Source organism: Eptatretus burgeri, chromosome 7, assembly GCF_056783735.1.
Source record: "Eptatretus burgeri isolate ZD-2024b chromosome 7, Ebu_testis_v1, whole genome shotgun sequence".
NCBI classification, from domain to species: Eukaryota; Metazoa; Chordata; class Myxini; order Myxiniformes; family Myxinidae; genus Eptatretus; species Eptatretus burgeri.
In genome coordinates, this window is record NC_140967.1 from 60,724,275 (window position 1) to 60,750,060 (window position 25,786).

The following is a 25,786-nucleotide window of genomic DNA, read 5'->3' on the forward strand; positions in this document are numbered from 1 at the left end:
TGAACTAACGTGTGGTAATCTTCGTGTCTGAGACAGAACTGGTTCACGAAATCGTATCGACCGGACTATCAACAGATGACGGACATTTCGTGCTCGTCTCCCCCCTCGACACTCCGGCCGTGAAGGTCATGATCTCGAACGCTCCTCCTTTCCTGAAAAATCAGACGCTGATCTCTGAACTATCTCGTTATGGTTCTGTGGTTTCTCAGATCACTATGTTACCTTTATGTAGCCAGGACGATCGGACGAAGCATGTGATGTATTTTCGGAGACAAGCTTATGTGGTGCTTCCTCCCTCTAACGCTGAAAGAACTTTGAACATAGTTTTAAAACTCAAAATTGATAATCATGATTACCGAGTCTACGTAACCACTGATACCCTAAAATGTTTCGAATGTGGTAATTTCGGACACTTGAAACGATCTTTCCCAAAGTCCATCTCGTCGAACGATGAAATAAACCTCGTCAACAAGGATACGTCTTCTTCTTCTTCTTCCTCGACTGTGAAGGAAGCGAATCCCGTGTCCGGTAACAACGCTCAGTCCTCTCAGTCCGATAGTCTAAACAGCAAAACGAATGTTTGTGATGGTTTCACCATCGTCTCATCAAGGAAGCGAAAGACTTTACCTGAAGGTCGTTTAACCCAGAAGAAAGGAGCATTTACAAACGAGGAATCTGTCGGTAATGTTCCTGCAGTTGTGACTGACATCACTCTACAAGGCCTACCCGGAATGGACCCGGTATGGACCCGGTATGGACCCGGACCCGGACCCCGGTACCTACGGCCAACAAGTTTACCCTACTTGCCGGTGAGGACAGAGACATCTCCCTTACAGAGACCGCTTAACCTGTTGTCGCAGTGAAGAAAACTGTTTCACTCGTTAAAAACTCTCCTATTGGAAAGTCCATTGACGGTGAGACACAGACCACGAGTGATGATCCTGCTGTCACTTCGGTAAATGTTAACCCTGAATCCTTGTCAGCAGGAAATAGTGAAACAAATGTTAACCCTGTAACTGCTCCCAGTCCATCACGTGGTGAAGCCGGAAACGCAGGAAATGTTAAAATGGATGTTTTACGAGAGACCCCCTCCCCCAAAGTACTGTATACCTCCACACCGTTGGAGGTCGATAACACCGTTACGGTCGAGGGAAGCGATATCGCTACATCCACTGATAGTGTTTCTGTTTCATCAACTCCCCCGATTATTTCCATTACTTCACCAGGAGATGTTCCCACAATGGAAGAGCACATAGACGTGGTAACCAGTACAGATCCATGTATCAATACTGACCACAGTATCGATATGCAGGACGGTACAAGCTTGTGTGACTCGGAAACTAAAACCGACTCTGACGAATCTGACCTGGAGGAAGCAAACAGGAACAGTCAGGTGGAAATGGTGGAGAAGCTGACAAGTCAAGGTCCTACCCCCCCCCCCCACCCTGAACAAATGACTCTTCTTACAAAATACATACAGGAAACGCAATATAAACCTGACAGAATACTTTCCAGATCTACCGTCCTTCCTCGAGTGTGCTCAGGCTATCGTACGTAAGCCTGACTTATTCGGTTTCCACCAGACACACTGTCACCGCTTAAAAAACTGATGGCCAAGGTGGAAAGGGATCCTAATCAATTATCCTGCTTCTGATCTTATTCTTAGAAACTATCATTTTCCTCATAGCCAGTTTCAAGATTGGAACGATTAATGTTAATGGTGGTGGGAGTCCGCTCCGCAAGATCCAAATTAAACAGCTGGTCGAAGTCAACGGTGTCGACATAGCTTTGTTACAAGAGACCCATGCTGTCCGATCTGTTCAGACTCAGTGGCGACTATTTATGGACAAGGAATGTTTCTTTAGTGACAACTCCACGTCGAAGGCAGGCATCATGTTTGTCTTTGGGAAACATTTCCATCCGTCCTGCCTTAATTTTATGAGTATTATTGATGGACACCTTGCCTCTGTGACCTTCTCTATCGATCAGGTCAAGTTCACAATTCTCAATGTGTACGCTCCAAGCAAAAATGACGAGCGGATCTCCTTTTTTGCCGAACTGAGAAAATTCCTGCAAACACTGGATTTGCAGACTTGTCTAATTATTGGTGGCGATGTTAACTGTACTGTTAATGCTTCATTTGACCGGAACGGGCCGGAACCCCAACCATGTACCGCAAAACTTTTTGCAAACATCATTGCAAAATATAATCTTCATGATATTTGGCGTATACAGCACCCTTCTGATCGGTCTTATACATGGTGTCGTTGTTTAAACAACCACATCTCACTTGGGAGGCTTGATCGCATCTATGTAAATTCTCATTTATTACATGGAGCTTATAAATCCGATATCGTGCCTTCTGGTTTCTCTGACCATTCCCGAGCTCGAGTCTTTATTCAACTCTCTAAACCATGTCCAGGGAGCTCTCACTGGAAATTCAATAACGGTTTACTAGAAAACCTCAACTTCATTTAGGCCTTTGAATCCTTCTGGACGGCTCTCCTAGAACAGAAGCTAAGCTGTTCCGTTAACCCGTTGATATGGTGGGATTTAGTAAAAACCCAAATCAAAAGGTTCTGTCAACAGTATCAGTTTTTCTCAACAAGGGCTGACCATGAAGTAAAAGCATTATTACAGTTAGAGATTTTACAACTCCAACGGGTCATCGGACAAAATAATAGTAACATACAAAAAACCTTTACTGAGAAACAGTCCTTATTAAAGGAAATAACCGAGAGGAATGCACGCGGTGCCTTAGTTCGGATGAGGGTGCGACACCTGAATGAGGCAGACGTACCAACGAAGTACTTCTTTTCCTTACAGAAACGTCTTCCCAGTAAGCAGCTTTCTCAGCTGCGATTAGCAGATTCATCCATTACCTTTACACAATCAGAAATCAAACTTTTCGTGAAGGACTACTTTTCGAAAATATATTCAATGGAACAAATAAATCCTGTCAGTATCGCCTCGATCTCCGTAGGCCTGCCAGTGTTGTATGAAGATGGGCGTTCCCAACTGGAAAGACCCATCACCTTGGATGAACTTGGCACTGCCCTCACGGCCTTGCCATTGGGAAAGCACCTGGATTGGATGGACTTACAACCGAATTTTACAAGAAGTTTTGGCACTTATTGGGTCCAGAACTCATTAACACCTTGAACGCAAGCTGCCAGCTTGGAGAGATACCTCAGAGTTGCCGACGAGCTCTTCTTACCCTCATCCCAAAAAAGGGAGACGTGGTGCGTATTGAAAATTGGCGTCCTATCTCCCTGTTATGTACGGACTATAAGATATTTTCAAAAGCCCTGGCATCGCGACTTGCTCCTTATTTATCCTCGTTGTTGAAAGAAGACCAATGTTACTGTGTCCCAATACATTCCATCTATGACATCTCCCTTGTGAGAGACATCATTGAACTGTGCAAGGAAAACCCTAAAGATTTAGGACTTCTCCTTGATCAGGAGAAAGCCTTTGACCGTGTTGACCATCGGTACCTTTTCGAAGTACTTGAGCGGTTTGGACTTTGTTCAACCTTCATCTCTTATATTAAAATGCTATACAATAATATTTATAGTGTGGTTAAGATAAACAATGAACTTGTTGCACCTTTGTCTATTAACAAGGGAATTAGACAAGGTTGCCCTCTTTCTGGGTTGCTTTATGCTCTCTCTCCATCGAACCCCTACTGGTTTCTTTGCGCTGTAGACTAACAGGTTAGTTTGTCCCAGCTTGAACGGCCCATCAAGGTACTGGCATACGCCGATGACGTGTGTGTATTCGTACAAGATATCAATGACGTTAACATCGTTCGTTATTGTTTGTCCTTATTTGAAAAGGCTTCTTCAGCCAAAGTAAATTCAAACAAAACGAGCGCCCTTTGGCTCGGTCCATTGTGCTACTTGGCGCCAAGACTTCCCGCTCCACTGTCATGGGCCAATGATGGTGTGAAGTGCCTTGGAGTGTTCTTAGGTAATAATACCACATTAGCAAAAAATTGGGCTGGTCTGCTTGAGTTTGTTGAGAGTAAACTGCAAAAATGGAAAGGTCTGATCACACAACTGTCATATCGTGGAAGGCTCTTGGTCATCAACACACTGGTGGCCTCTACCTTATGGCACAGGTTCTTCGTGCTGCATCTTCCAGCAGCGTTGCTTCAACAGCTCCAGAAGTGCTTCGTGTCCTTTTTCTGGGATGGAAAATACTGGCTGCGACCTCGGGTCCTCAGTTTACCACTGACCGATAGAGGACAAAGCCTGGTCGACATAAAAAGCCGGCTAATGGCCTTTCGACTCTCGGCTGCTCTTCGCATGCTATACATGCAACCCTCTCCACCATGGGTCAACGTCGCTCGTCACCTTTTGCAATAGGCTGGGAGGCTAGGCTCTGACCACTCTCTTTTCCTGATGGACCTTTCCAAAATCGACACATCCCCCCTCTCTGGTTTCTATCAGAGCATGCTAAATGCGTGGCAAGCTCTGACAATAACAAGAGCTACACATTTTTACACGAAACAGATGTTTCTGGAAGAACCTTTGTTCTACAACTCCTTTTTCCATGATATGCCTGCTGATAGGTGTTTTATTCAACGCTTTACCGACAAGGGCGTTAAATCTGTCGCAGATCTTCTCAGCCCAAACGGCAGCTGGATCGGAGCTGATGCATTGGCAAGCCTGGTCGGTGTGCGATCCTCTCGAATCGTGGCACGCATATTAGGTAGTGTGCTTTGGACATGCACACAGCTCGCACCTGCTTGGGAGCAAGACCACCAAAGCAATGAACAAAATGCACATCGAATACCTTCTCTCTCTACCTTTCCTGAACTCATATGTGCTTTTTCTCTTGCCAGCCCTCTTCCTTGTCCTCCTTTTAACATAGGCTTCAATGGCCTTCCCAAACAAAAAGAGCTTTATTTGGGTTGTGTAAAATTTCTTTCGCAACGACAAATAACACAGCAGAAGGTTCGATGGAGAGACCTCTTACCTTGTTCTCCCCCTTATTTTCCTAACTGGAAAGGTTTTTATCACCCTCCTGTGCAACCACGACATGGTGACCTCCAATGGAGATTGGATATCTCACACACAAATTCCAATGCTGTGTTAGCCAATTTCCTGCTTGCTCAGGTAAAGATGGCAGTATATAAGTCAAGGAAAAGAAAACTTGACGGTGTTGGAGTAAATTATGAAGATGCTTTGTTCTTGTTACAAAACCTTGTAATAAGTCGTGTTCAATTGGATTTTGCTTTCTTTTCAGTAACGGGAAGATTGCCACAGTTCGAATCAAAATGGTGTATAAAATAAGTTATTTGCAAAGTCCGAGAGGAATGTTTATCCTTTTGTGAAATGTTCTGTATATAATCCACCCGATTCATCCTTTCCTTTCTTCAGAAATTGTTTCTTGGTTTTCTTTCTTTCTCTGAAATGAAAATGTAACTCCCATTTGGGGGCATTCTTTTCTATTTTTATAATAAAAGTCAAGTCTCTCTCTCGCCCTCTCTCTCTCTCTCTCTCTCTCTCTCTCTCTCGCCCTCTCTCTCTCGCCCTCTCTCTCTCGCCCTCTCTCTCTCTCTCTCTTTCTCTTTCTCTTTCTCTTTCTCTCTCTTTAACATTTTTTAAGCTGAATCTTTAAAATTCTGGCTTGAACACTGCCGCCTCGGGGTTGTTGCTATTCTTGTTAACTTTTTGGGAGAGATCTCTCTTTCACAATCTTCTCATGCATCGTCCTGCTCTTCCCCCCAACCCCCCTCCCTTCTCCCACCCCTCTTCCCTTTCCACTCTTTATTTCCCTGTCTCTCTTCCCGGAATTTTCCTTGATGAGCAGCCTTTTCTCGTGCCCTCATCTTCCCGGCACAAATGGAGCTGTCTGCATGGGCGGCAGGTAACGCGTGTGCACCTGGACACTCCCAACGATGACGGATATTCGGAACACTGATTTACATCTCACAGCTTATATGTATTGAGTCTTTTAATTTTAATCTTGGAGTTTAAAAAAATCAGTTGCATGCAATTGTGCAATTAGTCTGATTTAGACATAATTGTGGTTTGCCTGAAAAGAGTTTTCAGTGCTTTTCTGAGTGGGTCATAATCTTTACTTGTTTTTTATTTTTACAGTGATCTAAGGCTTGTGGAAGATCTTGTACATACAGTGGCCTGCAAAATTATTCACCTCCTCCAAAGTTTTCAAATTTTGATGCCACCTGCCTTTATTTCATGACACTTTCAAATCAAACCACTCCATAGTGATAAAGCTAAAAAAAATGCTGATAAAATATGAATATGCTAGATTAACAGAGAAAATATGATGACTCTCAGTTGCATAAGTATTCAAACCCTTTGTTTAATTTACCAAAAATCACTTCAGGAGTAAATTATTTGTTTGAAAGGTTACAAATTAAGTGTAATAGGTTTCACCTGTATGTAATCGGTGGTTAAACTGAAAAATTAATCTCCCCCAATGATCTAAGGAATTTTAAGGTTCAACTCACTTGGTCAACCAACAAGGAAAACATGAAGACCGGCCATGAATCTGGAACTGGTTCGGAGAATCACATTTCAGCAGGACAATGATCTGAAGCACAACGCCAAAGCCACACTGGAGTAGCTGAATATGTTCTTGAGCGGCCCAATCCAGTCCTGACTTGAACCCAATTGAACATTTATGGCGAGATTTGAATATGACAGTCCATCGACAATCCCCATCAAACTTGGCAGAACTAGAGCAATTTTCACGTGAAGAATGGACAAAGATTTCACCATCTCACTGTACAAAGCTGGTAGAGATCTACCCAAAAAGACTCGAAGCAGTCATTTCTGCAAAGGTTCTTCCACCAAGCACTGACCGGAGGGGGGCTGAATACTTTTACAACCAGAGAATTTTGATTTGTACATGTTTTTTTCAAGTATTCCTGGCATGTAACCTCCTTCAACTATAACAGTGTTTAGTTTGATCTCTTCGGTTATAAATAAGAAAAGTTCATTTGGAAAAATTGTTTCTACTTCATTCGTAATTCATCTAAATATGGCATTATTGGTAGGGGGTGAATAGTTTTGTAGGCCACTGTACATATAGCAATTTCAGGAGAAAGACATTTGTACACATCGGTGTACTTTATCATTAACTCTTATGGCGTTAGTAGATAATGGACAAACAGATATGGTATTTGAATTTAGGTTGCTTACATGGTTCACATGTGAACATTGTCAGGTCATGAACGCAATGAAATGTATTTGTTGATACACAAAACAAAAGGGTGCATGTGTTAGACGAGGGGTGTTTAAAACTTTGTGCGCCTGAGATATTCACAATAGTTGAAGACGTGATGAGTTTGTTTTGTTTGTTTGTTTTTGCCATGTCTTGAACCATTGTCAGTACATCAGTCATATAACCTTTTACATGACGACTACAAGGGCCATACTGAAAGTCCTGAGCAAGTTTATTGCACAGAAAAAACAAAGGTACATGTAAGCAAATTTATATTGTCAACAGTATTAAACTGGACATACCACATTACTTTTCTACAAAATCTCCAGAATGATCCATGCATTTCTGCCTGCGCTGCATGAGCTTAAAAATCCCGCTGCGGTAGAAGTCCATTCCAACACTTTGCAACCAGCTACGCCTGGCTATCTGGACTGCCTCATCATTTTCATCGTGCTTGTCTCTCATGTGATGTGTCAAGGGCCTGAACAGATGGCAGTCTGAGGGAGGCAATTCCTGACTGTACAGGCAATTCCTGTGTGTGAGGAGCACTTCCCAGCCATTCTTTGAGATTTCCTCCAATATCAGATTTGTAGGATGAGGTCTACCTTTATCATGTTGAAAGATGATAACTTCTTTCATCGCGAGCTTTCCCCGAAGTGCATGTTTCAGTTTCTTAGCCGAGCTACAATGATGATTTCCCCTTTAGGCAGGAAATCAACCAGTATGCATCTTTCAGAATCCTAGAAGACGGTTCCCTTATCTTGGAGGCGGAGGGTACTCTTTTGGCCTTCTTCGTTTTTTTGGAGATGTGGAGTGATGCCAAGCTATGCTTTGTTGCTTGGTTTTCTGGTTTGAAATGGTGGAAGCAACTTTCATCACCAGTCACGAGACTTTAATTTTTTTAAGGGCACGAGAAACAACAAAGATGGCTAGATCTTGTGGTTATACCCCATGATTAAGTCATCGCTCTTGGCAGCATGTTGATGAAGTAACTGTGATGACACATCCATGCGTATGTTTTTGTGTTCTTTTGTAAGCAAACGGGAAACACAATGGGAACAAGCTCTCCGATATCTCCAGGTCGCTATCATCTCTTGTACGGCTTGATGTCCTATACTAAGCTGTGCTGCCATCTCCCTAACTATCACCCTTGGGTCCTCGCTGATCGCATCAACTTTCTGCTCATTGTGTTCAGTCGTGGCGCTTCTCGGCCAACTACAGCATGGCTGATCAGCGATGTCCGTGTTTCCATTTTTTTTTTAAGTTTCATCCACCTTCTGACACTGCTTGCGCCCATGTGCACACATCTCCGTCCGTACACTTGGTTCAATCGGCCGTAGATATCTGCAGCCGAATTCTCCTTCATGAAGAATTCAATCACTGCACATTGGCCAAACGCACGTTGGTCATTACTGCACGTTGGTGCTCTTGTGGTTGATGGCCATTTTGTCACAAGGGATTGTGGAAACACGAAAGGTGTGCATGTGCCGAGCCTGTATTTATATTGGAGTGGATATATGGATAGATGTCTCTAATAACTCGTGTTCTACTATATTCGGCACAAACATGTGGGATTCACTAATGCTCATGACCTTATTGATACGTCCCTCACACTGCACTTCCGATAAGATGCATTCTCTTCTGATTGTCTGCTGTGTGCACTTGCAAAAGCATTTTTAAAAATGATCCACTGAGGTTGTTTATTTTTTAAAATTTATTTATTAATAATCCAACGTAATGTTAGTTTACAAATACGTATTGGTTTGTAGGGTTGCATTGTCTTAAGTTTAAGTATTTGATAACAAACTCGTCAATCCATTTGATGATGCAAAACAGTCTTCTAAGCAAAAGCATGAAGGCAATAAATAAATAAACGAATGGGATAAACGAGGACAAAGTTTTGAAAAGGATAGGGATAGAAAGTGAATAGGAAAGAAAGAAGAGGGGGGAAGGGGTGGCTGAAAAATCCCATAATTTTTGTAAGTGTAAAGTTGCTTTTGTCTGGTTCCTTAGCACGCGACTTTAACATGACATTATTTACCAGATGTTGGAGAATCCACAACATAAAACAGAGAAGAGTATTTATTTGAAAGAGGTAACAGCCTTTTTGCAACATGATATTTTTTATATTAATGTTTGTTGGATTTTTCTTTCTCTCATAACATAGAGCATGTACATAAATCACATGCAGGACAAAGACATGTCTGATTAGTAGGTATGTCAATGTACCTGAAAGGGGAACCCAAATGCTCACACCACCTCGACCCTAATCTATCCCTCGATACCCTTCACAATAGATGTGATGTGTCTTTTTTTTCCGATTTCTGAATTATAAAGCAGGTAAATTTGTAAATAAAAGTCGAAATATTTTTCTTCTTCAGATTATAATCCGTGACGTCCACACCTGGAAGTAGACCACCAGATCCATACTGTATACGGGTTACATCGCGGGGTGATTTAACTCAAACCGTGACTGATTTTTCGATTTTCTACAAATATGTCGAGTCGATGCTTCCTTGGTGGTTGTACTAATACAAACCAGTGGATGGTTTCATGCTACGCCAACGGCTGAAAGATCCGAAGTTTGCTAGAAATTTGACGAGGTTTGGCTGAAATACCTGAGTGTGGATCGGGCCTACAAAATGCCACTTTTGTGTTCGGAACATGTTACAGAGCATGTTCTGAAACGACAAAGATGGCTAGATCTTATGGTTATCCCCCATGATTAAGCAGAAGAAACGGCCGTCGCTTGAAACCGTAACACCATCTCTACCCAGCTACCAGCACATATTCACGGGTGATTTGAGTGGTGAATCAAACACCTGTTGCCATTTCCTGGCAGTGACCAAAAGAGCATCTGAAAATAATTATCTATTCAGGTCAGGTATGGGAGCATGTGCCAGAACAGCGCGTCACTGCGTCCACTTTCCGCCGTTACTCCAGGGGCCTCCGTCTGGCCATCCCCCAGGCAGATGCCAGGCCCATCCCCATCTCCTTGAGATGATGGTCAACCTGCTGCAACCATGAGGCACGTGGTCGGCCCACTGGCCTCCTCCACTCATGAGACTCCCTCGGTGAGAGAATCTGGTAAGCAGGATCAGCGTCAGGAAAACGAGCCACATGTCCATACAGCCGCAACTGACGCTCACGGACTATGCAGGTAACAAATCTCATCCGAGTCTCTCTCAGCAACCGCTCGTTGGAGACAAAATCCGACCAGCGATAGCCAAGGATTCTCCGAAGAGACCTGGTACCAAAGGAATTAAGTCTCCGTCTCCGGAGCACTCCGGTAGACCCTGCAGTTCTGGTCACTATTGTATTGACACAATTATCTATTGTCAACACAAATTTTGATAAATCAAATGAATCACCATCTATTTGTAGTGGAGAGAATGTATGTACCATCATCTACTCCTCCGAGAGGATTTGACCGAGGACACTAAAACTTTGAGGGACACCCTCCTCCACCCCCTCCACAATCCCCCATCAACCATCACCCCCACAATACTCATCACCATCCCACACCCTCTCCACAATCCCCCATCCACTGGGGAGGGACATCGATGCCTCACGGACATGACGGTGGGACACGGCACAGACACAAATAGCGTCCGGCGAAAATATGAAACGGACGATCCCATAAACATGCAAGACACCTTGTCAGCTTGCGACGGTGGGGTAAAGCATTTGTCGCCTATTTTCGCCTATGATGGGTATTTCTGCTCGAGTAATATATGAACCGATTTATCATTTAATACAAAATCCGTCCCTGATAAACCGACAATTGAACGGAAAACCAAACCCAACCGAGCTTAAGTGATCATGTGACCAGCATTTTCATCTTCACGAACACTTTGGCCTTCTTCCTCTGAATCGCTTGCATAAGGCTCAAAATGATTCGGCTCCACAATTTGCTCGATTTGTGGAGAGTTTCCATCACTAATTTTGGCTCGAATCGTTACTTCAAAATCCCACTGATCACTTTCAACATTCTGAGAACCTTCAGAGCTATGAATGACGGTGGAATCAGTATCTGAATCGGAGCTCGACCTGCACTGTTTCTCTATGTAAAGCGCTGTTCAGATCAATATGGCTTCAGGGCGTGACATCACTGGCGATATCTTTTTTTTTGTGATTGGCAAAAAAAAAACTCTTCCCCCCCCCCTTAAATTTGTTGGTGATTAATGATTCTCAATGGTTTTCAGAAGAAAAAAATTGCTTTTCTATTCCTCTAACATTAATTACAAGAATATTAATATACAATGGATAAACACATCCATCCATCCATCCATCGGGACCATAGTCTTTGGAGAGTGTTGGTGATGCCTAAGCAGTCTCCTGGGCTATTGGGCACAATCCTGGACGGGTCACCACTCTGACACAGTATACCAGCAAGCTGGCACTCATTTTGCCGACCTTGGAAGGATGACAGGTCGAGTTAACCCCACCTGGTATTATTTCAACAGTGGAGTGGGATTTGAACTCAGGACCCGAGGATCCCAAGCCCACCACCTTCACCATTAAGCCAAAACCAGGCATGTAACACACATGGTATGTAGAATTTGAACCTGGGTTCCCCATGTAATATGCTCAGGGTTCAGATGGGAATACTAGTCGGCTAAACCAATTTTAATTATGTAATTTTTAGGGACGACAATACTTAATAGTATCGGTTTGCACTCAACTCATTTTTCACCCTAACCCTCTCCCCCTAAACTCCCACGAATGTAATAATAATACAAAATGTAAAGACGTGTGACTGGGTAATGCGCATTGCACCACAACTTTACAGCTGTCGTTAATAATATAAGTGCAGTATCGCTTGTGGTTAACATTTTACTGATTTCAAGCATTCTGTGGCAGTCACAACTATTGGCATATGGACGGACATTATTGAAGCAGAAAATCAAAGAAAGAAATTTGAAATGACAGACAGAGAAAGCATGGATGTTGAGATTGAGTTAATGAAACCGGAGCACTTTTGAAACGGGCGTCGAGGGTTTGGGGGATTCACGACCATTACGTCAGTTTATGCTGGCTTCGCATGGCGGTTAGCATCCTTCAAATCAACGTTCAGTTGATTCCATCCATTGTTCACATCGAGTAGTGTTTGGCTTAAGTGAGCGGCCATGGGAATCGAACACGCACCAGCCAGTGGAGAAAGAATTTTAAACCGCTCAACCGAGTTGCCAGCTCCTCAATCTGGCACCAGCCCATAATTCATGGTTGACTGAAATGTCTTCAGGGAAACCTAGGATGGGCATTAAAATGCTGCTTCTGAAATATCTGCACCACCAACATCCCATTACTTGAATTACATAAATGCAAATATACTGTGAGCTTCACCTCACAGTTTAAGTGTGAGCTTAACTTCAGAGCTTTGCATAACTATTACAATTGTACTGAATGTGCCTCGGCATGTGAGAACGTATGCATGGAAAATCGTCGGTCAAAATGCTTTTTCTGAAGGGAAATGTGAAAAAAAAAAAACATTAGGAAGAATGAAACGGTGCAGCAAGGAAACCCCCCTTAGATTTACTAGCGGATACTCCCTTCTTGGCCCACCTTCGGTGGACAATTGCGGCGGCACGTTCTTGGAAATTCACTTTCTAATTTTGTCATTTTTGAAATAAATTTTATTGATCACAACATATCATACTCCATATCATAATATATATATATATATATATATATATATATATATATATATATATATATATATATATATATATATATATGCCTGATGTTGGCGCAGTGGTTAGGACAGTGGCTTGGGATCCAAAAGGTCCTGAGTTCAAGCCCGTTGAGCCACTGAATTAATACACCAGGGGTTGACTCAGCCTGTCATCCTTCCGAGGTCGGCAAAGTGAGTACCACTGTACTGGGCCGGTGTATACCCCGGTTAAAATAGGTGTACCAGATCCCTGTGTCGCAAGAGGCGACCAGGATTGCGTCAGGAAGGGCATCCGGTGTAAAACATGTGCCGAATCACTATGTGGATCATATGGATGATCCGCTGTGGCGACCCCTAACGGAAGCAGCCGAAAGAAGAAGAAGAAGATTATATATATACATATTTATGCAACGGAAGATGATTTGTTGTAATGGCGACCACCAAAGGTGGAGCTATTTCCACCATACGTGTCAATGTTGGAGTTTCAGTGACATCGACGTTTGCTCGATTATAGTAAGATCCCTTCATGATCTGGCATCTTTGCTGTCTCTTGTACAAAGGAGGAGTGGTGATGTTCATCTCCAACTACATGTTGCATTATGATTCTTTATAAATATTCTTTGTCATAAAAAAAAAATTGTTTACATGGTCGAGGTTCGTGGAAGACCTAGTACTAGTACACTTAACAGATCAGGACGCAGCAAGACAAAGGGAACAGCAAAGTTATAGGTGGCGGGGGGGGGCACCAACACCACAGCCAAAGGCCAAGATGGGAAGGCGGACAAACAATGGGTGTCGGGGGTATGGGGCAAGAGAGGATGCATGGGGTGGACAAGATGGATATAAAAAGAAACTGTCAGGAAGGAAAACTGGAAATTTGGAAGAAGGAGGGGTTGGGGTTGGAGGAGAAGTTAACAAGGGTAGAAAAGATCATTCTATTGGATTGGCAATGATCTGAGCTGGTGGTGAGCAGCTGTCTTGAAGATCTGGAAAGAAAAATGATATTGAAGAGGATGTGGAAGTTGATTCCACAGGTGGGAAAGAAGAGTAACATATGAGTGGAGTTGAGCAGTGATTCTGGATTTAGGTAGTTTCACCAGAAGGGGGTTAATGGTGAACCATGTGACACCTGCAGAATGCTGGGGGTGTGGGGGGGGGGACAAAGCATGGAAAGTGAAGAGGGTGCAAGACCAGAAAGGAGGCGTTAGGAGATTGAGAGACCACCTATCTGTCTGTAAGGGCGAAGTTATTGGCCCAATTGACTCGGCTTCCTTCTCGGAGATTCCAATATTCTTAAAGATGTAAGCTGAGCAAGCTGTGAGGCAGGGGAGCCAGCCCAGAGGGGAGAGCAGTACTCTAACAAGCTGCGGATGAAAGTCTTGTTGGTGGATCGGAGTTTAGGTGTGCCAAGGAAGGACTTTGTATGACAGAGGATGCCCAGTTGGCGGCTGGCTTTGGAGGCCAGCCTTGAAATTTCAGAATCTGAGGTTTTTTTTTAATTAATAAAAAAACACTTGCAATTTTGATGTTTGTGTCATCCTAAAAGTTAGGATCCTAGCCCTTTGGGTTGTGCTGTAGAAACACGTGTCACCAAGTACGTGAGTTTGAGTTGTGCGAGCGGTTTTCAGGAGTTTATTAATCACCCCATTCCATATTACTTTGTCACATGCAATACAAGTTCCCTTGCAAGAAACTTCAATGCAGAATATGCTATTACGCCCCTCAAGTTTGCACAATGATTGTTTGTCTGTGCTCCATCTTTTTTTTTTCTTAATGCAGAGTGTTGAGCAAGTAAGCAGCACTTACCATTTCAAAATTCTTTGGTATGACTCAGCCGGAGTTTAAACCGCCAGCCTTCAGCTCTGAGTGGACGTGCTAACAATAATGCCACTTCATCCATTAAAACATTTGGGGTGGTTCTGGTAAAGAGCATTCGGAGAATTGTCTAATTTGACTCGTTCTCCTTCTACTGCTGTTCTTCCTCTTCCTGTTCCAATCTATTTCAGTCAATTGCAGGATGAAGGCCTCTCCTTGTTGAAAGGGTATATGGCATACTTGCCACACTTGCCGAGTGCGGATTGGTGAGAAAGTCGGGGCAGGAACTTGTTCAGGTTGCTGGCGATAACTGGCTTATTCTTCATCAAAATTAACTGGGATAGTTAGCGTCCATCAGCTAATGCTAGCAGACCAGACGGGTCCCTGGCTTAACGTCCATCTGAAGACGCGTTCACTCATTGATGCAACACCCTGTCCATGAAATAGTAATCAGACAGTTTTGTCCATGCCGAGAATCGACCCCAAACCAGACACCTTGGAGGGAAAATGCACTTCATCCAGAGCTGGTTTAACCACTCAGCATTTGCCTGGAGCAGAAAAATTTGATGGTAGCAAAAAAATTCATGATAAAAAAACTATTCATGAAATTACATCAGTAAACTAGAAAGGCACTCGGTGGAGCGCATACCTCAGCCCCATAATGACTGATCCACGAGAACGCATTGGACCCAATACATTCTTGAGATATCATTTTTGGCCCTATCGCTCGATGGTCAAGAATTACTTACAAATTCCAGTCGTCGGATCCTGATCTGGATCTTCACTAAAACCTAACCGGTTCGTCCTTATCACACACCGAACTTGTCCACAAAATTTTATCTGGATCCATCCACAACTTTTTTGAGATATCGTACACACAAACAAACAAACAGACAGAAAGGGGTGAAAACATCACCTCCTTCACCTTCGGCGGCAGAGGTAACAAGCAGACTGTCTGCGTGTTTTTCCTTTAATACGAATTATTAAACCTTAGCCCCGCGAGCCAGGCGACCCCCCCCCCCAACCCCCCAACCACCCATCTTAGGGGACAGACGCTCGGAGTACACCCCGTGATCCTGCTTTGAAGGAAGAGCCACGAACCGCCTGAAAACTTCTGGTAATGGTGGATGCCACTACACCATCTTTAGCTCTGTGAACGCCACCTGAGCTCCGCTATCTTTAGCTCCCCAAAGCGAAGGCAGCACTGACCTCACACAGGCATCGCGTGGGGATCAGGTAAATGGTTCTTTCGTGGTGAATTACTGAACTTGCTCCAAGGAGTTGGAGATACCGGCACACTTTGAACCAGATCCGGTCCATATTAGGAGAAACAGGAAGTAGTTCACATATTAAACTGATGGCGAGCCTCTTCAGAACCCCCAAGGAACAGTTCAAAGTGAACTTTTCTTTTTAAATCCTTGACACAGCAATACAAACGGCTGAGTAACGATTCACACAGATACATCAAATGAGTTCTTTGTTTCACTTCCATCATGATGTTCACAGTTTACACACTAGACCATCAAAGCAAATCATGGAACATTGCTTGAAGCTAGAGCAAGCTTCACAACATGGGGACTCCAAAGATATTGCTGCTTCTGATTTGTTCGGTGAATTCTGAATCATTGCAAAATGGGTTCCAAAGTTGGTACGACCGCAAGATGTTTTAAACTTTGCAAAAATAATCCCACAGATAATGTCCCCAATCAATTTATTGCTCTCCGCATCCTCTTGACCCTCCCCATGTCTGGCCAGTGGAGAGAGAAGCTTTTTCAAACTAAAGTTGATCAAAACATACATCACGCGATCCATATTACACATTATATGCTGCATATCCTGTGAAAAGTGGAGAACTATGAGAATGTACAATCAGTGTAAATGGAGAAGTTTTATTCATACTAATGCACAATATGCAGTTTGGAAAGTTAATAGTGGCCCTGGAGGGAGGTTTGGGAGGAGTAAAGATGAAGGTTTGCTTTGGGCGCCGAATACTCTGGCTACATCCGCACCTTCCTGTTCGACCCATCGACTCTAACTGCAGTAAATGCAATTCCATAAAATAATAAGCATTCCTAGAGAAATAAATATTGTATCTTTCTTGATGTTGCTGTCGTCTGTAATCGTCATCATTCTTGACCTTCTGTAGATGTCATCGTGCTATATAGACCTAGCGTGTAACCCAAAACATGCGGTAGGCTAATAGCATGTGATCTTGCTTCTCCAAATAAACTTGCTTCACAACCTGCTTGGTGTATTCCCTGATGGCAACAGGTTGCTGTTTATGAACGTGACTATTTTTCCACTAATTTATTTCATGATTCTCATTTACTACTTTTGATGACCCGACAATGCCAGCTCTTTCATCAATGACATAACCTGCAAGTGATGTTTTAATTTTGATACCTCTGCAGCTGGAGGCTCTGGAGGCATTATGTTTTTAGGTTGTCTGTTCGGCTGTGGGTCCATCCGTGCGTGCGCAGCAGATTAACCATGATAACTTGTGAACCACGAAAGGGATTTTGACCAAAATTGCTACTATTATGTACTACTAGCAATTATTATCCGTCGCTTTGCTGATGGGAATATTATGGGGTGCGTGGGGGGGGGGAGAAAAAAAGAGGGGCAGAGAAGGGGGGAGGGGAGAAAAAAAGAGGGGGGAGAGTGGTGATGTAGAATGGAAAAGAGAAAGGAGGCAGGGGGAGCGAGAAGGGAGGAAAAATGATGTGGGGTGGGGGAAGGGAAGGCAGCGTGAGGTGAGAGGAAGGGAAGCCAGATGTGCGGTGGAGCATTAATTACGATTAACGCTCCACCGCACATCTGCCTTCCCTTTCTGAATAGAATAACAATGAAGATGGAAACCAAATAATGTCTGAAATCCATTTTCGACTGGTCAGGCTATAAATACTGCCAGAGACAAACACCACCTGGACACATCCAGAGATAAACTCCCGTCCGTACGTGAACACTGCCCGTACACGTCTGGAGCTTCCCTGTCTGGAGATAATCACCCCACGGACACTTCCAGAGATAAACAAATACTGTCCGGAGATAATGCCCAGACACACCCATAGTCAAACTCCATCCGGACACGTCTGGAGACAAACTCCATCCAGCCACGTCGAGAGAGAGAGAGAGGGAGAAGGAGAGGGAGAGGGAGAGGGAGACGGGTACGGGTACAGGTTTGGGGGGAGGAGAGTTAGCAGAGAGAAAGTGTTATGCTTAATGAACAACACGCACATGCGCGCGCGCACACACACTCACACTCACACACACACACACACACACACACACACACACACACACACACACACACACACACACACACACACACACACACACACACACACACACACACACACACACACACACACACACACACACACACACACTGTATTAGTGCTTAGCCGATATCGGCACTTCTTCAGGAATCAGCAGATTGCAGTCAGTGTGATTACCGACTACAGTATGTATCACATACAACCCAAAAACCTTGAGTAGGTTTCATGAAAAACAGCGTTGCTTTTATATAGACATTTCAAGGGGATGTGCACACACAATCTTTATAAACAGTGTGATGGGTGGAAAATTTTTCGCTCTGTAATTTAGAAAACGTGTTAATACAGGAAACGGCTCAGAAATTGGGTGTTATCCAATATATTTTGCTTTGAAACTCACAAAGACAAACCATATCGCCTTTGTAAATTATGTACCTCTTCCTTATAGCAACTGCTGACTGTTCATCCCGATCGCGACACGAACTGTACCACTATCGACAATGGGTGCTCGTCAAGTGGCTTAAGCACTCAAGCAAGCACGCCAATTAAATGGTTGATAAGGAACGGGTGGCCAGGCTGTGGCTGCATACCATATAGGATCTCTTTAACTTTAAAGCCGGTCTTCACCGTGCCGCAGCAGTTCAAGAAATAAAATGAATTGGTTTGAAGAATGACTTTATCCACAGAAGAGTTGCTGTTTAACGTAGACCAACCATAAAGACATCGCAAAGTTGAATCGCCCATAAAATAAACATTGCAGATCATTCGCCACGTTGCCTGCTCGTCTGTGCATGTGTCACATTGTACATCAGTTCAAGGTCCGCGCAAACGTTATAACTTTATTTTAAAACTTCTGTTTTTCACCAGATTTGCTTTAATCCCTTGTATCACATCTCGCAAAACCCCCAAAAATACACACACATCTGGCAGACGCTATGGATAAGCAGTCCTTCTGGGGGACAGGGTGCAAGGAGGTCAAGCAGTGAATGTATTAAATCATGTAGCTCAATGAAGTTGGTTAATGTTGGCACATTCCTCAATTTTTTGTTCACTCAATATAATTCTCCAAACAGTAGAAAAAGATAAGTTTAATGCTTTGGAAATTTCACATTTTCTTGTGTAAGCATGGAGAAGGAGGGAACATATTGTTTGCTTAAATCTGATCATTTTGCCTTGTTTGCTTAAAGTAAATCGGTACATCGACTTAGTTATCGGACTCTTTATTTATTTAAATGATCAGATTTAGTCCGGACGATATCTGATCCTCAAAACCTAAATAATATTTCGATGATATACTTTAATTAGTCCGTGAGAGTAGGTCATGGAAAATCACATCATATAATGCATGAAATCGTTCCAAGCTCCTAATTTGAAAACTATCGCAATTACAAAAGTGATGTGCACAGTGATTCGTAACTTTGACGAACAGGCATTTGATAATATGAGTGAGGAAAGTTAATTTTTAAAAAAACTGTCGTTAAGAAATTGTTGTGGCCTGTTCCAAGTCAAGACATGGTTGAGCAGGCCAAAAAACATGGCGGCTTCAGACCCCAGCAAGGTTACCCAGGTTATGCCTTAAGACCCCAAAGAGAGCGGTGGCCAAGGATGCGCCTGATGAAGGATATAATTAAATATGGCCGTTAATTATCTTCAAAAGGGGTGTTTTAATTAACCCAACCACCCAATTTTCAGTCATGCATTTCCTTGCAGTTTTCTTGGTATGCATGCAAAGTTTGAGGCTGATAAGTTTCATGGTTTTGGAGTTATGGAGGAGACACACACTGACTTTTATTTGCATGGATGATGCAAAGATGAACTGGTTATATTTTGGGATCAAAAAGTCAAAGGTCTATGGTCACATGACCTTCAATTGAAAATCTTTGTGACTACAATAACTTGTGAACTATGGAAGGATCTCAAGCAAATGTGGCACAGGTATGGTCTGTAATACAAATGTGGCACAGGTATGGTCTGTAATACAAATGTGGCACAGGTATGGTCTGTGATACAAAAATAAACTGACTAAATTTTAGGTTCAACAGGTCAAAGGTCATGTGCACTTTGAAAATCATTTTGCACATCATAACTCGAGTTTGAAGACTGATATTTTCTCTCTCCTCTTCTTGTATCTTTCTTCTCTCTCAAACTCACTCCGAGGTGACCTCCATTTTTTTTTTTTTACCTTTCATTGAGATCAAACATAAAATTGGATGGACATCTTAACGCGGACGGAAGAACATCCATTGACACATTCGCATCAAATAATATTTTCAAGTTGTAATCGTATTCTTTGACGATAATTGATTTCTCAAAGTCAGAACGCTTGATTATAAAAGCAGATGTGTGCATTGAACATCACAAAAACGGTAAATTACTACCAATAAAGTAGGTCATGGGTTTGAAAAAATATAAAATAGTCGAGGCTCGTGGAAGAGTTAGTACACTGAACGGATCAAGACGTAACGGACAAAAACAGGACGCAAAACACGTACGTATGTGGTGGACAAGATGAAGACAAGTTATTGAAATATCCAACCTGATAAACCTGCAACAGAAAGAATATTTGGTGTACGACATCATGCGAAGCAATTTTAACTTTGGCCTGGTATGACGATGTGAAAAGGACACTCGTCCTCAGGGACCAACTAAAATAGGTTGAATTTGTGAGAAATTCCCTGTTCACATGAAGCATTGTAACTCCATTAATTCGATATTTGGCCCAAAGGTGCATGATATGTTGGATGATGAATACGACATTGTCCCTTTGCTTTAGGAAGGCAAATTAAGGTAGCTTATTATTAATCTGATTGGCTTGACAACCATGTTATACATGAAATCAACAACATGTTTTTTTTGGAGACATTGTCGAAGCTCGAATGAGAGCTAACACACAACAAGGGGAGCAGGGCAGGAGTGGGAAGGACAAAACAGTGGGGAACTGAGACATTAGGAGATCTGTGGAAGGGAGAGGGATGGGGCGGGGAACATGGGGAATAAAAGATGGACATTGCAGGGACTTTCAGGAAAGAAAGCAGGGAATTTGAAGGGGGTGGGTTTGGGGTGGATTAACGGGGGTAGAAAAGATTGTGGTTCTTGATTGGGGAAGATAAGAGGTGGTGGTGAGCTGCTGTTTTTAAGGCCTGGAGGGAAGAATGGGATCGAAGAGAGTGTGGGAGTTTATTCCAAAGGTGGGAAAAAAAGAGAATGAAAGAGTGAAGGTGAGCAGTGATTCGTGATTTTGGTAGTTTTACCAGAAGGGGGTTGCTGGCCTACCTTGAGCGCCATGCGGAAATATGGGGAGGGGGGGGCGATATCGCACACAGAGCATGTTGTTTTCTCTTTGGTTAGAAACTTGTGATTTACAAGAACAGTTATAACTTTATAATTGTAACGTGTTGTTCTTTACACATCTTCATTCATATTTTTCTCTTACTGATATGTGTGAAAGCATTTTCCCACTTAGCCCCCATCCTTCTCTCTCCCCCCACCTCCACCCCCGCCACATTCAGCAGCACGAGGATTGTCTTACTTTTTATTTTCTTTATTTTGGATACATCGATGGTGGTGGAGGAGGGAGTATTATTACACTGAACGGATCAGGACACAACAGGACAAAAGGAACAGTAGAGAGAAAGAAGGGGGAACCACCAACTATAGAGTCAAAGGCCAAACAATGTCAAAGGAAGACTTGGACAAACAATGGGTGTAGGGAGGAATGGGTGGCAGGAGAGGATGCATGGGGTGGATAAGATGGATACAGAAGGAAACTCTCAGGAGGGAAAACTGTAAACTTGGAAGTGATGATGGATTGGGGTGGGTTGGGGGGTTAACGAGTAGAGAAAAGATCAAGGTTTTGGATTGGGGATGATCTGAGATGGTGCTGAACAACTGTCTTGAACACCTGGAGGGAAGACTAAGATTGAAGAGAATGTTTAACTTGGTTCCACAGCTGGGGGAAAAGAGGAACGAATGAGTGGAAGTGAGCAGTGATCCTGGATTTAGGTAATTTCATCAGAATGAGGTTGATGGTGGACCATGTTTGCCCTGATCAAACCTGTGGGGGACAAAGCACAGAAAGAGCAGAGGGTACAAGACCAGGAAATAGGTGGTGGAATACAGAGAGACCACCGACATGTCTGCAATGGCGAAGTGATAGGCCCATAGACCCGGCTTCATCGTGGGGAAATTCCAATAATCTTGAGGCCTTGGTTTCCATGAAGTTCTTTTTGCTGAAGTGCCATGGTTGGTGAGAGAGGTATCAAAACCCAGCCAATTTGCTTGGTGACAATTGAAATCGCCACATATGAGGAAGAGAGTTGAGTGGTTGAAAGTTTGTCCATGTTGTCTGAGAGTGAGATGTGGATGGAGGACGGTACAACACACAGATGAACAAGCGGTGGGAGCAGAGGGGAACTCGCAGCCAGAGGCGCTCCTGGGGAATGGGAGGTACAAGATCAGTACAGGAACAGTGAGAAATTGAGTTATTGATGTAAAGTGCAACTCTGCCGCCGGGGTTATGATTCAGGCCTATCAAATCAGAGGAGACAATAACCGGGGAGAGACACTAAGGAATCGGGGACGTCATATGGGAGGAAGGATACTTAAAAAAACAAAAATAGATATCAGCTTTTTAGACATTCTGTTCAATTAATTTTCATCCCTCATAATTATGAGATTGCAATAATTTAACAAAACATTAATGTTGCTTTTCAGAGGTCCATTAAGGAAGACATGGGTAACTGAGGAGCCTGCTCAGCATTTTGGAACATGAGAAATCAGTCCACCGTGTGCATCATCTCTGATGTATTACTGTCCACTTACTCTTTCATGTATTGTTCTTAATTTTGCCCAAATAATTAAAGGCTTGCCACTCCGCATATATACATATATATATATATATATATATATATATATATATATATATATATATATATATATATATATATATATATATATATATATATATATATATATATATATATATATATATATATATATATCTTTTGCGGGACAAATGTGAATTATTCTTGTTCTACAAACTTGCATTAAACATTCCTTTTAAGTCTCCGTGCAGCTCAGCAGCACAACTCCTAAGTGCTGCTCTCGGCTATTACTACTGAGTGCTTCTGGCTGGGTGTCATTCTCGAAACGGAGCTGCTTGCTCAGTTAGGCTTTGTTTTTTCATGTCTGCTGCCCTGGTAGTTTATTCACGCTTTGGGAATCTAACTTCTCATGTAACTTTTCAGAACTGCTTGTTGTTGAGTCCGCAAGTCGTCATGCTCTGGGGTGTTTTTTTTTTGTGACGTATGTTAAATATGAGTTCCTTTGCAAGGGGCTTCAATGCAGGAGGAGGTCATTAGGCCCATCAAAGTCTGCACAATGGTTCCCATCCTATGGTTATCTGTCAGTGCTCAATCCTTTTTCATTGCTGAGCATCAAGCAAGGAAGTAGCACATGCCATTTTAAAAAGTATTTGGAATGACTCAGCTGGAATTCGAACCCCCAACCTCCCAGACTCAGAGTGGACGCTCCAGCCGTTATGCCACCGAGGACAAGAGCCGCAGTCCGTCTTCACTCACACCGGCAGTAGCTCTTCTCCTCGGTCGAATTTCTGGTTCGCAGCGGTGATGCTCGTCGTACCATCAGCGGTAGATTTTAAGATTGGTTCCGTTTCCTTTTCTATATTTTCAATATCGCCACCATTGTGGAATGAGACGTTTCCCAGGTAACGCGTTATATAATTGGTCATCTCAATTATCTGGCTGTCCTGGCTGTGAAACCAACGTCGTGTTCAGACCATGCAGTTTCCATCTTTGGGTGTGCTTTTGTTGCGCCTCGGCCTTATGGATGGTCTTGAACCATGTTGGTTAAGCGACAGAATCAAAGTCGGCATGTTACTTGATTTATTTGACCATAAAACATGGCTTCTTTGGATTGCTACTTGAATATCCATTTACATCCTTATTGTCTCACTACCTGCAGATGAAATGTGAAATATTCACCCTATTTTTACTTCTCGACACAACACAGATCGATTACTTAAGCTGCTCACCTGTTCCCCCACCAGCCACCCAGGTTTAACTTCAACCTCTCACAAGAATGACTCGTGACCCAAATCCTCTCTTTATGTGTTTATCTTTCTAACATTCCCAAAAAAATTCTCAATATGTTTTGCTTTTACCAATACCCAAATTATATTGATTACACAACAGTAGGTGTGGAGTGATGTGATGGTGGAGTGGATCAAACGTTGCTGCGTTGCCCTTGCTGGGTGCGTTTGATCCCCACGGTTGCTCTATGGAAAATTTTATACGCTGCGAAGACCTCTCAGATTAACTTTATCTGAGACTAGCTCTTTCATGAGCCTTGACTATGTATACAACAAAAAAAAAAATCTCTCTTCCCGACTGTGAGTGCTCCGTGCTCTGTTGGTTACAGATCTGGTGGGACTCCACCAGCACATTTGAGTTAATTTGTCATGTCACAGCTTGCCTTCCTGAAAGTAATAATGCGTTTTCAACTTGCATGTCCTGGTATTTGTGAATCGCTTTCCTTCCCAGTTTTATCCTCACGATAATTCATGGACCGGTGTTTGTGTGTTTGTCGTGCTATTCCTCCTGCAGTTGTGGGCCAATTGCATCCAGACTTGCTACATAGGATCAGCGTGACCACAATCAATGTATAGGAGTGTTTTTATCTTTGCTGGTGGTCTTGGGTGGGGGGCGGAGGGGAGGGGATGCAAATGCTCTATGTAAATGTATATTGTGTAGCGCCGCCTCCAGGTGGCGAGGGTATTACAAGTCCACACCATTCACAGTACAGGATTCCTGTGCCCACGTTTTCCAGTGCAGTGAGCTGTTTTGAATTACACGTTTGAATAAGGATAACAACATAAGCCCCATGGCTGCTTCCCTACATGAGCGGTTGCTTCTCGTATAAAACTAGAAGGGCACTCGGTAGAGCGCATACCTCCGCCACATAATGCCTGATCCAATGCCTGATCCACGAGAACACGTCGGTCCCAATCCATTTTTTAAATATCATGCTATACAGTACGATATCATTTTAGGCCCTATCAATGGTGAAGAATCACTTTTGAAAATTAAATAATTCTTGTATCCAGATCCGGATTCGGATCTTCACCAAAATCGATCAATTCATCCTTGTCACAAACTCAACCTGTCCACCAAGTTTCATCCGAATCCGTCCACAACTTTTTGAGATATCATGCTATACACTGATGAGCCAAAACATTATGACCACCTGCCTAATATGTTGTTGGTCCTCCTTGTGCTGCCAAAACAGCACCGACCCGCCGAGGCATGGACTCCACAAGACCCCTGAAGTTGTCCTGTGGTATCTGGCACCAAAACATTATGACCACCTGCCGAATATGCTGTTGGTCCAACGTGTGCCTCCAAAACAGCACCGACCCACCGAGGCGTGGACTCCACAAGACTCCTGAAGTTGTCCTGTGGTATCTGGCACCAAAACATTAGCAGCAGATCCTTCAAGTCCTGTAAGTTGTGAGGTGGAGCCGCCCTGGATCTGACTTGTCGGTCCAGCACATCCCACAGATGTTCAATCGGATTGAGATCTGGAGAATTTGGAGGCCAGGGCAACACCGTGAACACTTCATCATGTTCGTCAAACCATTTCTGAACAATGTGTGCAGTGTGGCAGGGCGCATTATCCTGCTCAAAGAGGCCACTGCCATCAGGGAACACCATTGCCATGAAGGGGTGTACCTGGTCTGCAACAATGTTTAGGGAGGTGACACGTGGCAAATTGATTGTAGGCACTTTCGACGGTGGACGGGGGT

The 25,786-nt window shown here is 43.2% G+C and overlaps 1 protein-coding gene across 6 annotated transcripts in view; it reads left to right on the forward strand.

Moving 5' to 3' along the window:
- The window catches only part of LOC147023369 (neuropilin and tolloid-like protein 2), a 154,311-nt gene that overhangs the window by 5,668 nt on the left and 122,857 nt on the right, over positions 1–25,786 (forward strand). For 3 of the 6 annotated variants that reach the window (XM_085888706.1, XM_085888703.1, XM_085888705.1), the window contains exons 1-2: positions 1–809; positions 5,821–5,877. The exon at positions 1–809 is cut by the window's left edge. In XM_085888706.1, the coding sequence (XP_085744832.1) occupies positions 743–809; positions 5,821–5,877 (124 nt within the window). In that variant the 5' untranslated portion in view covers positions 1–742. The remainder of the gene's footprint in view (positions 810–5,820; positions 5,878–25,786) is intronic. The other 3 variants (XM_085888704.1, XM_085888707.1, XM_085888708.1) reach the window with 2 other exon arrangements.